This window comes from Lontra canadensis, unplaced genomic scaffold (assembly GCF_010015895.1).
Source record: "Lontra canadensis isolate GAN:19392208 unplaced genomic scaffold, GSC_riverotter_1.0 scaffold10, whole genome shotgun sequence".
Taxonomy (NCBI): Eukaryota; Metazoa; Chordata; class Mammalia; order Carnivora; family Mustelidae; genus Lontra; species Lontra canadensis.
In genome coordinates this window covers 3,874,246-3,888,659 of record NW_022631004.1, presented here as the reverse complement: position 1 = coordinate 3,888,659, position 14,414 = coordinate 3,874,246, and the positions used below count along the sequence as shown (strand labels likewise).

The 14,414-nt window shown below is 39.5% G+C and overlaps 1 protein-coding gene across 7 annotated transcripts in view; it reads left to right on the top strand.

Moving 5' to 3' along the window:
- The window catches only part of MFAP3L (microfibril associated protein 3 like), a 39,473-nt gene extending 33,499 nt beyond the window's left edge, over positions 1-5,974 (top strand). For 6 of the 7 annotated variants that reach the window (XM_032855484.1, XM_032855485.1, XM_032855486.1 and 3 more), the window contains one exon: positions 147-5,974. In XM_032855484.1, the coding sequence (XP_032711375.1) occupies positions 147-1,081 (935 nt within the window). In that variant the 3' untranslated portion in view covers positions 1,082-5,974. The remainder of the gene's footprint in view (positions 1-146) is intronic. The other variant, XM_032855487.1, reaches the window with a different exon arrangement.
- Positions 5,975-14,414: the final 8,440 nt, after the last annotated feature.

Below are 14,414 nucleotides of genomic sequence, written 5' to 3'. Positions count from 1 at the left end.
GGTAAAGGTCCATCATCATTATCATTTGTAGTAGTAGAAGCAGCAGCAGTGGTTGTAGCAAGAGTTGTTTTTAGTAACGTGAGAGTTCATAGACACTTTGGTGGGACCTGTATGTCCTTGGTTGAATTCTCCACTCTTCCTTCCAGCAGGAAAATGGCAGATGCACGACAGCGGCCTCCTGAACATCACCAAGGTGTCTTTTTCAGACCGAGGTAAATACACATGTGTTGCTTCTAACGTCCATGGCACTGTGAACAACACGGTGACCCTGAGAGTCATCTTTACCTCTGGAGACATGGGCGTCTACTACATGGTTGTCTGCCTCGTGGCCTTCACTGTCGTCATGATCCTCAACATCACCCGCCTCTGCATGATGAGCAGCCACCTGAAGAAGACCGAGAAAGCTATCAACGAGTTCTTTAGGACAGAAGGCGCCGAGAAGCTGCAGAAGGCATTTGAGATTGCCAAGCGGATCCCCATCATCACCTCAGCCAAAACTCTAGAGCTTGCCAAAGTCACCCAGTTCAAAACCATGGAGTTTGCCCGCTACATTGAAGAGCTTGCCAGGAGTGTGCCTCTGCCTCCCCTCATTATGAACTGTAGGACTATCATGGAGGAAATCATGGAAGTGGTTGGGCTGGAGGAGCAGGGGCAGAATTTTGTGCGGCATACTCCAGAAGGCCAGGAGGCCTCCGACAGGGATGAGGTTTACACGATCCCCAACTCCCTGAAGAGAAGTGACTCGCCCACCGCGGACTCAGACGCCTCGTCGCTGCATGAGCAGCCCCAGCAAATTGCCATCAAGGTGTCTGTGCACCCGCAGTCTAAAAAAGATCCCGTGGGTGACCCAGACGGTGTACAGTTTGAAGTCAAAGATGAAGAGGAGACAGAACCGTCTGCTGAACATTCCCCAGAAACTGCAGAGCCTTCTACGGATATAACATCCACGGAGCTAACATCTGAAGAACCAACGCCTGTTGAGGTATTAGATCGAGTCCTGCCACCAGCTCACCTGGAAACTGCAGAGCCAGCGGTGGCACATGACAAAAACACCTGCATTATTTACGAAAGCCATGTCTAATATCAACTACGAAAAGCTATGCATATCAAGAAAATCAGGGGCTGCTCCTTGTAGTGCAGATGTAGTACGCACTTGCCGCTAAGCCTTACCAGGAGACTCTCATCCCTTAGGTAGGAGTGATGCCATTTTCAAAGGGGAAACTCCTGAGTGCAGGTATTATGTGACTGGAATTTCCCCAGTAGAAAAGGATGCGAGAAACATCAGGGTGCAGAATCGATAATACTGGACAGAAGGCGCCTGTCCATGTGATACGAATTTTAGAGGCTCTTCTCTGCCAAATACCTTAATGGGTGATTCCCTTTTGGCAAAGAGAATATTACTATAAGATATTCTGAGCTCAAGAGCCCTGTCCAATGCACACTGCATTGCTTTTCCTTTAAAAAAAAAAAATTATAGGTCTGCTACAATAGCAAATGCACGTACATGGGTTTGTTGCACTTTCTTCTCAGTTTTTATTCCTATCATTGTTCCTTTATAATGGAGTAGTCGTTACAGAAATACTAATTGCTCTTTCCGGTCTAGTTCTCTTGGCCACTTTGTCCTTATTTTCCCCTCGAACATGTACCTCACAGACTTTGGTATCAGTCACTCTAGTAGCAGGGCTGATACCTATAAGTCAAGTTGTAATGTTCCATAGTTACTAGGCTCATTATTTTTGTCACTTCCCAAGCCCACTTTCATACATCACTTTTTTTTGGTTTCCAATGAAGCTGCTATTGTGAAACTGAGAAAACCTTTGTCCAGGAATAGCACTTTAATAGCCAAATAACGTGTTTACCTGTCCAGTTCTGAGAGCCTTTTGGTGAGCTCAACTGAAGTATGGAGGGAGATGGTAAAAGGTTGAATATACCCATATTACCCATGAAAACCGCTCTTTTTATGGTTACATAACATCATCCTACAAACAAAAACTGATTCTTTATTTGGAAAATGTATTGCTTCCAAGGACAGAGGCATTTGATGAATCCCTGCAGGTTGCAGAGTTTTGGCTTCCCCGGAGGGCTTGCAGGGACATATGCCTTTGGGTGACTCAAACACTGGATCTGGGGCAGCAAAAGAAAGATCTGTGAGGCCGTGTAACCAGGTCCACTTTTGTGAACCACAGAGCTAACTCATTAGTCTTGAAGGGGAGAGTGAAAGGTTAGAAAAATGGTGTAGCTCTGTCATCAGATTTCATGCCAGATTGTGGAATTATTTTTTAGTCTCACAAGAAAGCAGTTACACGTGAGACTGAATGATGATGGAAAGAAGAAGAAGTCGGTCTATGTAAAGGCCAACACCTTACCTGACCGTGCCAATAACCAACTGCCTGACTTTGGGCAGGTCTGGGTCTCAGTTTCCTTTTGTCAGAGGAGAGAGACTAGATGTACTCTGAGCACCATCTAAATAGTCTCACTCTCTCACAGAACCAAATCAATATCATCATGCTTTTCTCTTTCCAGGTACTTAACAGATTTTTACTTTCTACTCTGGGGTTCAGCTCACATTGTTTATGCTGCATGACTTACTCAAAGAGGATCAATTTCAAATAATCATAGCATTTTAAGCAAGTTGTGGCTGTTCTCTCCCAAACCATCATTAGGATCACTTCCATAGTTGAAATTTAATCGTGGTGAGAATGAGTGGTATTTCATTTTCACTTAGAACCTTCAAGTTGTAAGGGTCATGGCCACATCAAGTGATGGGGTCATGACACTGGAGGTTACACAGGCCACGCTGGTACTGAGAGCAGACCCAGATGTTTAGTCCTCACTCTGTCACTATCTGGATGAGTGACCTTGGACAATTCCCTTCCCCTCTCTAGGGTTTAGTCTTTCTCTTCTGCAGAATATGGGGGTTGTGCTTAATGAGTCACAAGATCCCTTCTAGCTCAGACATTTACTGCTTTCTAGAAAGTTTGTAATATGCCAAGATGGAATGGCCCCCACTGCAAGAGACAAACAACATTGGGAGCAAAACACAGAGACAGGAGATTGGTTGCTTTTGTGGTCCTGATTTTACAACAAATGTGTCTGGCTCTGGAGCCAGAGGACGGTAGGTTTGGCTTTAGGGGTGGCTTCTTCTTCATAGATAACTTGTGTGGAAGGCAATCTGACAAGACCTGGAGTTTGGTCAGACATCACTTGGCCAGGAAAAAACTGCTGGCGTCCAGTTAGAAGTGTCTTGGGTGATCATGGAAAGCAACTAGTAGTCCAGCAGTCAGGAGAAACCATGACTCCCGATGGGCTCTCTGGGCTAGGGTTTTATGTATTCGTGTTGCAAACCAGCTTTATCTCCAACTCTCAGAATATAAACATTATCCACTTGTTATGGAGGTCAGCAGATTCTTAGTATGGATCTAGGTGTCCAAAACAAGAACAGAGATTTAAGCTCGCTTTGTGATATTATGTGAACTTTTCCCCATTCTGTTCAGTTCTCGTTCCATTTAAACCCATGTGCAGATTTCTGCATGGAAATTACAGGAGAAGGCATCAGTACTATCTAGACATTGATTAGGAATTAAAAATGTAAAATCAGCAGATTTTTTTATGAAGCAGGAGCAGAAATGTGTGACCAAAGAATGTTCCAGATTGATTTTAGCTTCTAAAGACTGGGGAGATGATTATACAGATTTTCCAAACTTTTCCCTTCTGAGGCATCAAGAAGCTCTTGACACAATAATGGCCAACCTAAAAGGAGGTTGGTTTACAATGGAGATTTCTCCTTCCTGAAATTCTGCGCTCTTCCTATCCATCTTACAGCTTCTTTATGAAATGAGAAAGGCTCTCCTTCTAGAATTTAAAATGCAGAAAGACCTCATGACTTTCTGCTGATTTTTCAAAGATAAACTGTTCAGCTTCATAGAAATGCATAGAAGTATGGCTATAGGTGTGTGTGCTTGTGTGCACGCATGCGCATCAGGCTCATTTGGGCAGTTTTAAAACCTTAACACTAAATCCCAAGCCATGTCCTTTGGGTCTTATGTAGTCATTCTCAATATCACACAGTTTCTGGTTTCTGAGTCATAACTCTAACAACTTTTTTCTTGAAACTCCGAAAATGATTCAGATACATGTGCATATTTAATTCACCTAGATGACCTGTAAACTTGGATGGTATTTATTCTAAATGGAAAAAAAAACCAATTTTATACTGAAAAATCTATGTAATTTATAATGGTTTTGTTTTATATATTATATTTTCATATATTTAGGGCACATCTACTGTTCTCATCTTTTTGTATATCATACTCGGCAAAAAGAAATACTAATACTTGACTAAAATCTCTAGGAACCAAATGTGACATATAACGTATAGAAATTGCTCTAAAAATATCTGAATGTTCTCACTCATCCCAACCATTATTGTGCCATTACATCCGGAATGATTTGTCTCAGATGGCTTGTGAACATTCCTTTTTTTTCAATAGTAAGGTTAAAAGGCCTGACATCCCACAAGGGATTCTGGAATCTCTGTCCTTCCCTTATCTTTTGTATTGTTTGTTTCATTTTTAACTGTAGAAGTCTGTGTTGTTTACGTTTCCCTTTGAAGGGCAAAGGTGAGATAAGAAAGCAATTTGACAAAAAAACTGAATTGAACTACGGCTATGTAAATTATTTAATGGACTGATGACATGTTTGAAGTCTAATGCTTAGATTGTTACTTGTCAGTGATCTAGGATCTGCTCAGCTCTTTAGCACATGATGAAAATGTAAAGCGCAAAGAGTGTTTGCATGTTGTGAACAGGCACCCTCTCAGTGTAGTGCAGCCAACGCAAATCAGCCTAACTATAGAAACACCCATCCCAGCCACTGGAGACACGGTTTTAGAAAGGCAAATCGACACCTTTTATTCGCAGATTGAAATACAGTGTTGTATCTGTGCTAAAACTCTTTAATGGCGGCCCCTATGGTTCTGTTCACAGGCGATTTCCTCTCAGTGTTTCATTTGGGAAGAAAATGGGACATTTAACTTATCTTTCAGATACTCTATTTTATAATCAGCTCAGTCACTCAGTGACTATTCTGCACCTATCTTCACAGATGCTTTTGGCATTCCCTTAAGATTGTAATCCCTGTTTCTAGTCTTCCTTTTTAAACTAATTTACTGGTACTCTTTCAGCCTACCAAATTTCATTGTATATTTGCACACATATTTTGAGCACCTGATACCTTCAAGAAACTAGACATTTTGACATTCACCTATTCAGTTAAAAATCCCTCAGTAGATAACAAAGTTCATTTTCCTAATGACTTCTTTTTAGGGTTTCTACAGTGATTAGCTAGGTTTGGATTCAACAAATTAGTGGTGGGGGGAAAAACATCAAAAGAAAATTGTTTAGTATGTTTTCCAAAGGACTGAGTGTGTGTCTGTTACACAAGAAAGAATCATCTGAGGGGGATAATGATCTTTGAGATTTCTTAGAGATACCAATTTTAAGGGGGCTAATACTTAGACTACCACAATCAAAACCGAAGCTGTTAGGGAATGTAAAAATAGGAAACAAATAGCTCTAAGAATATTCTGGCATAAATTGATTTTATTTAACCAGTAATGAAAATCTTCAGATGTATCTGTCAGACACCATAGAGCTGCTTACAATGAGTTAGGGTCAAAGAAGATGCTTGCTTGCACTTAGGTTTGGCTTGCTATAGCTCTAGTTCTGGATGTTCTTTGTTAAAATTGGAAAATAAGATGAAAAACTTTATCTGGGCAAAATGTCAAACTGTTGATTTCGTGAACTATGAATGTTCACTTTTTAAAAATAATTTAAAGATATAAACAAATGACTTTTAAGTTGATGTTATAGTAGCAAAACAAAAACCATGTGTTCCATCCTGTATTTTGATTGTTGCTTTAATAAAGGATTTGCGCAGGTGTGTGGATTATGTGTCATGTCCCACCTGAAGGGCATTTGATTGTGGCCTGATTTACTCTTTCCAGTGGTAGGACATCTGTCACCAATTCTTTTACCTACCTTTTGCATCCATGACATATCTGGAGAGAAAAATGGAAAAATGAAATAATTTATATGTAAAACTGCAAAATTTATCCAAATTCAGAGACTTCAACTCCATCTCAACAAACTTTGTAGCAGTGCCTTTTTATCTTTCTCAATAAATCATTTTTAACATGTAACAGCAAGCATTCTGTAGAGAATTCAGAAAGGCCAGGAAACTCATATACTCATCATTCCACAGAAGGTATGAGTAATAGATCTGCCTAGACACCACCTAGACAACAACCAAATCCAGGTCAAATCCAAGAACATGCTAAGTAGGTTCCTTTTGACAATCCCTAAGCTTCAAAAGTGGAGTCCCTCTCAGATAAGATGAGATATAACATATAAAGAAAACAAGAAAGGGCACTACCAAATGGGAAAGCAAGACAAAAAGGGCAGAAAGTAATTTACAGCAGACTGAAGAGGCAAACAAAATAACTGAGTTATTCAATAAACTATGCATATAACTAACCATCCCGAGGTTCTCCTAAGCAAAAAACAAAAACAAGAACAGTCTAAGAGAATTATGCTGGCATTAAGGGAAGAATTAACAATTGTGTCATTACGAAAGAGAAAATAGGAAAGTTTTGTGCTAACCAGGTAATTTTGGTGCATATTTTCAGACCTGGAGCAAAGAGTTGCTCAATTTTTTGCAGGTTTTGGAGTGCTATGGACCTTAAATCAAAGGAGCTAGGTAAAGATTAATATGAATTGAAGTGATTTTCAAATAAGCATATAGTCACTGGGAAAGTAAATGTGAAGTTACCTGATTCACTTACCTTTTTTACAATGTGCCTACAGGTAGTCGTAACGCGTGGCTTGAAAATCTCTGATAAATGGGGAGCTCATTTCCTCCTGCAGTAGTATATTCCACTGTGTCTGGGTTTTAAGTGATGAGTCAAATTAAAGTGGTACCACACTGGTCCTTGAGCTACCTGGAGCTGAAAGTGTGAGTTAGTCTTGCCACAATAAAATTGCCTTTTTACTGTCAACACAAAACTAAAATGGTAAATGTATTCATGTAAAAGGATCACAAAAATGTGGGGCGTCCTGAAGCTACTACATTAACGTGCCATGGGGCAAACACCCTTTTGAGTGAATGGCTTCTGCCAGTGGGTAGTAGAGGCCGAAGGCCGGTGAATAAGGCACTCCCCCTCCCAGCCTGAGATGTCCTAAGGCGACAGCTCACTAAAGGATGGTTGGCAGCCGGAAGGAAGAAGTGTACCAAGCAGCAGATTAATTGCCTCAGTCTATTAGTATACTTTTGAAAGACTATTAGAACTGACTATTGAGAGAAGTATATATATGTGTTAGGTGGCATATTGAGGTATTTTAAAACCAGTTGAATTAGAGCTGTCCCCAATTGCATTTACGCTACTAGGTAAAATGAAGATACCCAGGGTAAAATAACAATTTTGCCAAGATATTAAATAACTAATGAATAAGGTAAAAATATGAAGATTGATAAAGCCATATGAATTTTTCAAAAAAATTCCTCACTACCAGTGGAGTGGGTTTCCTTACAATTATTCATGTTTTAAAGTTCATTATGGATTAGGTGTCCCAGTGAATTATGCAGAAAAATCACCTGCACCTAGAACTCTATCAGCATTAGTGGACATTTTGTTCAGTGCAAATGCTGTACAGCACCTATTTTCTGAAATTTTTCATGATTCATAGGAAGCTGATGTGTACTGGAGACCCCTGAGGTGTTCGGTGCCTCTGGTTTGAAGTCTGATTGCCTCTCGTGTCTGCTGGGGCTGCACACTTCTTCCAACTAGGCAAATGGTGAGGTGAATAAAATTGTCCCAAAGCTGTAAGACGCTTCCTAATTCAAACCATCAAGGAAAGAAATGACAAGTGTGTGTGAAGAAAGAGGTACAACTCTCTGTCCTCACTGTATAGGACGCCCCCACTGTCAGTCATGTTTCCCACTCATACCCTCTAGCAATACCTCAGCTGTTCTGCCAAGAGAACCAGATTACTGTGCGTGAAGTATAATGCTTGATTACAGAAGAGAGTCTACGAAAAAATTCATCTACCACATAGTAGACATTTTATCAGTTAACCTAAAAGAAATAAAATTATTTTTATTTATTTTTATTTTTTTTAAAGATTTTATTTATTTATTTGACAAAGATCACAAGTAGGCAGAGAGGTGGGCAGAGAGAGAGAAGGGGGCAAGCAGGCTCCCTGCTGAGCAGAGAGCCCGATGCGGGGCCCAATCCCAGGACCCTGAGATCATGACCTGAGCCGAAGGCAGAGGCTTAACCCACTGAGCCATCCAGGCGTCCTGAAATAAAATTATTTTAAAAGATTTTATTTATTTATTTGATGGACAGAGATCACAAGTAGGCAGAGAGGCAGGCAGAGAGAGAGGAGGAAGCAGGCCCCTGGCCGAGCAGAAAGCCCGATTCGGGGCTCGATCCCTGGACCCCGGGATCATGACCTGAGCTGAAGGCAAAGGTTTCAACCCACTGAGCCACCCAGGCGCCCCTAAAAGAAGTAAATTTTAATGCTGGTTATGTTTGAAATTATTTTAAAACAAACATTACAAAAATTATGAGTTGGCATCTTTGTAGAAATGTCTTAACTAAAGAAGAAATTTGAAAGTGTTAAGACCTTAGAAATTGCAGATGATTTAAATACATTCTATTTGTAGGGGGCGAATTACAGCCAATGTAGACCATTTGTGATCATTAAATTTTTTAATGTGTAGAATGTAACGTTCCTAATTTTTTGGTCATCACAGTAATTACTGTAATTAATAAATTTCTGAAACCCTGCCAGATAGTGAAAAAAATTTAATCCCCCAATTCTAAATATATATGTACTATTCTTGCATCATGTTAACTATTTTGTTACCTTTCATTCCACAATGAGTTTTATGTGATTGGGTTAAATATATTGTACATTCTGTGAGTCCTTTGAAATTGGAAATTGCTGTGTTTCAAACAAGCTCACTAATTCTCAGTAATCAAATATCTTACTCCCAATTATTTTGAGTCAAGAAACCTTTACTGTATGATTAAAAAAGCAGAACAGCTAGATGATCTATAAATGCTCTATCTGAAGCTAAAAATGGAAGGCTTTCTGCTGTAACACAAGAATAAGACATTATTATGCTATGCTTACATACAGACCAAACATTCGTGTCCACCTAAAATTCTATGTTGAAATCCTAATCCCCAATGTGATGTTATTTGGAGGTAGGGCCTTTGGTAGGGGATTAGGTCATGAAAGATGAAGCCCTCATCAATGGGATTAGTGCCCTTATTAAAAAAGACCCCACACAACTCCCTCACCTCTTCTGCCATATGAGGACACAGCAAGAGGTCAATGTCTATGAACCAGGAAGCAGGCTCCCACCAGACACTGAATCTTCCACTGCCTTGATCTTGGACTTCCAGCTTCCAGGGCATAAAAAACAAAACAAAACAAAAACAAACCCTTGTTGTTTATGCCACCCAGTCTAAGGTATTTTTGTCTAGTAGCCTGAATGGACCAAGACAGCATGAACAGTGTAAAACAATACAATGTAGGAAAACATAAAGCATGCAGCTTATTTCCTCTAAGTCCTTACATATGGATTTGGATTGCCTTTTTAAACATTATCCTTATAATTTTTTTAACACTTCAATATAAAAATCAATACAAATATAGAATTATGAACTTTCAATTATTTTTCTTCTTTATTAAACATGTACATTCACCAGGATAGGAAAATTATAAGATAGTCATGATTGTCTTCTTTGTATGAGATCTAAAGAAGATAGCTATGCCTTATGACACCAAATTTAGATTCAATCCTTTACCTAAATACAAAATTGTCTCCAACTGGTAGCAAAAATGTATATGTACCTACAATGGCAGGATGAACCTTGCTACTGTTTGTGAACATGTGTGTTTGCTTCTGTGTTGCACGTATGAATTTTATCTTCCTAAATACTCTTGACGCTAGAACAGCAAACACATTTTAATTAGACTTTGTTTTGAGATAATTGTAGATTCACTTGCAGTTGTAAGAATCAATATGGAGAGATCGCATGTACCCTTTACCAGGGCCCCACAATGGTAACATTTCACAAAACTACAGTACACTATCACGATCAGGATATCAACTGACACAATTACCAGTCTTTATCAGATTTTCCCAGGTTTACATGCACACATCTATTTTGTGTATCTACCATCATAATCAAGATATGGAACCATTCCATTACCACAAGGATCCCCTGTGTGGCTCTCTTACAACTACATCTACCCCATCCCACCCCAGAACACATTTACTGTAAATCAGTAAACTCAATTAGATAACTAAAATGTGCCTGGGGAACCAACTGCAGTAAGTGTGTTTTTCCATAGAAATACGTTTAAATTTATCAGTCTCTTGATATCTGGTTTCCTGTCCCTTTTGAAGGATTCACACGGTGAAGACAGAGAGTTGATTTCTGAAACACAAAGGAGGGACAGCCACATATATTGAAATTCTAGAAAACTCTTGAGAAGTAGGGGTCTGAGTAGCAATAGGTCACATTGTATTGGTGGGGGAACTCTTGGACATCCCATTCATACCCTAAGCTGTTCCTGTAGCCAAAAGATAGCAAACACAGAACAAAGGCATGATTTTTACATGTCTTTGCAAGTCTCAAGGGAAGAAAAAGTAGTCACTCCAGTATCTAAAATGTCTAGTACTCCAGAAATTCTAAAACTAAGGATGGTAGAAATCATGAGTGAAGATTCAAACCACCTCTGTGATACTGGTGGTCTTGATAGCTTTGTATTCGTCTCTGTTAGGTAAGACAGGACGTAGAATTTCAAAGCCCAGCACCTAGGCCATAATGAGATATGGATTCTGATGTTGCCATAAACATCAAGGGCCTCAGTAAAACCCTAGTAATGACAGTTACCATTCAAGTATTGAAATCAAGACAACTGGCCACACTGTTGAGGAAAAAGGTCATCTACCTACCCAGCCTGAGGAAATGTGCAGGAGGCAGATTCCTAAGCAGGATCACTTGAGTCCTAAAAGATCCTCATTCAAAGCCACTGAAATGGCATCGCGAAAAATTCATTCCTTCAGAGTAACGTTTTCTCTTATTACACAAATAGCCTAGGCATGTAATCACTTTTAGCCTCTGTCAGGCATCATGAATACAGAGAAGGAACTGGTTTAATCCTATGACTCTACCTAAGAACCAGCTGAGATTTCAGCACCTGTGGGTGAGAAGTGTTTAAAGGATAGAGGATAAAAATGTTGATTCCAAGGAGACTTTCAGAAGGACAGACCTAGACAGAGGTCCAGAGCAGCCAAAGAGCTGAATGCTGACCTCACAGAAATATGAGAGGAGTTGCCCAAGGGAAGTACAAGAAAACTAAAAATAAAAAAATAAGTATGAGAAATATAAAAATTTTATACTATTCCCCAGGACAAGCCATGCCCAGATGATCAGTGAATTTTTAAAATATGGCAAACAGTATATGCACTAGCTTAATACAAATCAGTCATTGAAATCATGGAAAATTATACTCATCTAATATCTAGTCCAAAAAAAATCTTCAGTTTTTTAAAAATTTTTAATTTATTTTTTTAAATTTCTTTTCAGTGTTCCAGAATTCATTGTTTATGCACCACACCCAGTGCTCCATGCAATACATGTCCTCCTTAATACCCACCACCAGGTCACCCAACCTCCCACTCCCCTCCCCTATAAAAACCTCAGTTTGTTTCTCGGAGTCCACAGTCTCTCATGGTTCGTCGCCCTCTCCAATTTCCCCCAATTCACTTCTCTCCATTTCCCCATGTCCTCCGTGTTATTCCTTACGCTCCACAAATAAGCCAAACCATATAATTGACTCTCTCTGCTTGAGTTATTTCACTGAGCATAATCTCTTCCTGTCCTGTCCATGTTGATACAAAAATTGGGTATTCATCCTTTCTGATGGAGGCGTAATTCTCCATTATATATATGGACCATATCTTCTTTATCCATTCGTCCACTGAAGGGCATCTTGGTTCTTTCCACAGTTTGGTGATTGTGGCCATTGCTGCTATAAACACTGGGTACAGATGGCCCTTCTTTTCACATCTGTATCTTTGGGGTAAATACCCAGTAATGCAATTGCAGGGTCATAGGGTAGCTCTCTGTTTAATTTCTTAAGGAATCTCCACACTGTTTTCTAAAGTGGCTGCACAAAACTTGCCTTCCCACCAACAGAGTAAGATGGTTCACCTTCCTCCTCATCCTCTCCAACACATGTTGTTTACTGTCTTGTTAATTTTGGCCATTCTAACTGATAATCATATAAAAAAAATGGGCAGAAGACATGAACAGACACTTCTCCAAAGAAGACATACAAATGCTAACAGACACATGAAAAAATGTTCATCATCCCTAGCCATCAGGGAGATTCAGATCAAAACCACACTGAGATAACTCCCTACACCAGTAGGAATGGCCAAAATCTCTTCAGTTTTAATCCTTTTTCCCTCCTCAATGACACGAACCTCAGTGCTTAAAGCATTTTGTTCTAAGCTGATCAGCAGTGTCCTGTTATAAAAAATCGAGTAAATCATTTCTAAGAAATTATTACCAGTGAAAGTGGCAGACTTTCAGCTGAGTAGCAACATTGAACCATCTTTGAAATACTTGTTTGTTTTGAATGTGATATATTAATTAGGATGTTTTATTTCAATCACGTTAAAAAATGTTCTTTACAATTGCCAGATCAGTAACACTACTATTCTGTATTTTCCACTCAAACCCCAAGATTAAACACAAAATTTGCACACCACACTATAACTATAATGCTCAATTTTATCCTGTTCTACCTAAGTTTTGCTCTGTTTTCTCTGCACATGCTGGATTTCACAGTCTTACAGAGTTGTTTCTAGTCATTTATCAACAGTGGGATGTTGTAACATTTCCTGTCTTTTTTTTTTTTTTGTCAGAGTAGTTAGATAAAGCAGGGTAAAAATACTTAAGATTTTTCTTTGATCCTCCCTCCATAATACCCTTCCTCGATCTTATAGGCAAATTAGCTTAATAGATGATCCTGCATTCTAAAAAAACAAAAAAGTAATTTTCCCAAGACCATACTAAAGTCTTCAGCCTGTGAGCTCTCTCCAAACAGGAATCACACCCAAATTGCCATATTGTCACAATGCTTCCTGCAGAACCTTAAGGATTACTGGCCTTTAGTAAGTGTTAATTAAATAAAAACTCCTATGTCTTCTAGCTAATTAAGATTTATTAGGATCGGATTAAATGTCCTCATTTACAGGAGCCAATGAAGGGTAAAAAGTACATTTTAAAGAATCTCTTTGAACCTAAAACCATACTTGTACAGACTTCCATGATCTCAGGATGGTTTTTCTGGGTAGATTTCTTTTTTTGTGAACAGCATATAGCTTAAAGCTGTAAATTTCTTCCCGTGTTCTCTTCTTTCACACTTTAACCTACTATTTAAAAGGGCTGCTTAAAAGTCTTTGGTCCTCTCCAGTGGTGTCATGGTAAGACGATTTTCTCCAATTAAAAATCTGCAGCAAATCCAAGAGAAATGAATTGTGACATTGAAATTACTTCTATGTCATCACATGTCATGTTCTCTGCAAGAACTTTATAGTCACTGGAAGATGGAGCAGAATCAAACCCTGTCCTTTCTGCAGTGCAGAGATTGGCCAGGATGGTCCATGCAACCCAAAAGGTTAATACATTGCCTGTACAGATTGCCCTCATTTTGTTCTAGGTTTCTTTTCCCTCAAAAACAAACAAACAAACAAACAAAAAAACCCCAAACGAAACAAAAGAAAATTCTAGAGAATCCAGTTCCTGGAGGTCGTGCTACCTCCTCCTTAAATCTTTACCTAGGCATGGGACGCTTGGGTGGCTCAGTTGGCTAAGCTGCTACCTTCTGCTCAGGTCATGATCCTGGGGTCCTGGGATGGAGTCCCGCATCGGGCTCCTTGCTCAGCAGGGAGCCTGCTTCCTCCTCTCTCTCTGCCTGCCTCTCTCTCTCTGCCTGCTTGTGTGTACTCTCTCTCTGACAAATAAAGGAAAATCTTTAAAAAAAAAAAAAAAAGATCTCTACCCAGGCGCAGACTAGCTCTGACAGAAAAATAATCCCCAAACAGCTGACAAGTTTAAATTTTCCTTTCCTAAATGGTAAGGTGTTTTGTCTTCCCCTATTTGCTCTCAAGACACAAACAGGGCAGCGCTGCGCATGGACCTCATTGTAGGAGCAAAAAAATCGGGTACATTAGGTGAGGGGATTATTTCAAGATCAAGAAGACAGCAGAGAGAGACACAACTGGCATAATATACCAACTGATACATATATTGACTCTGAAAT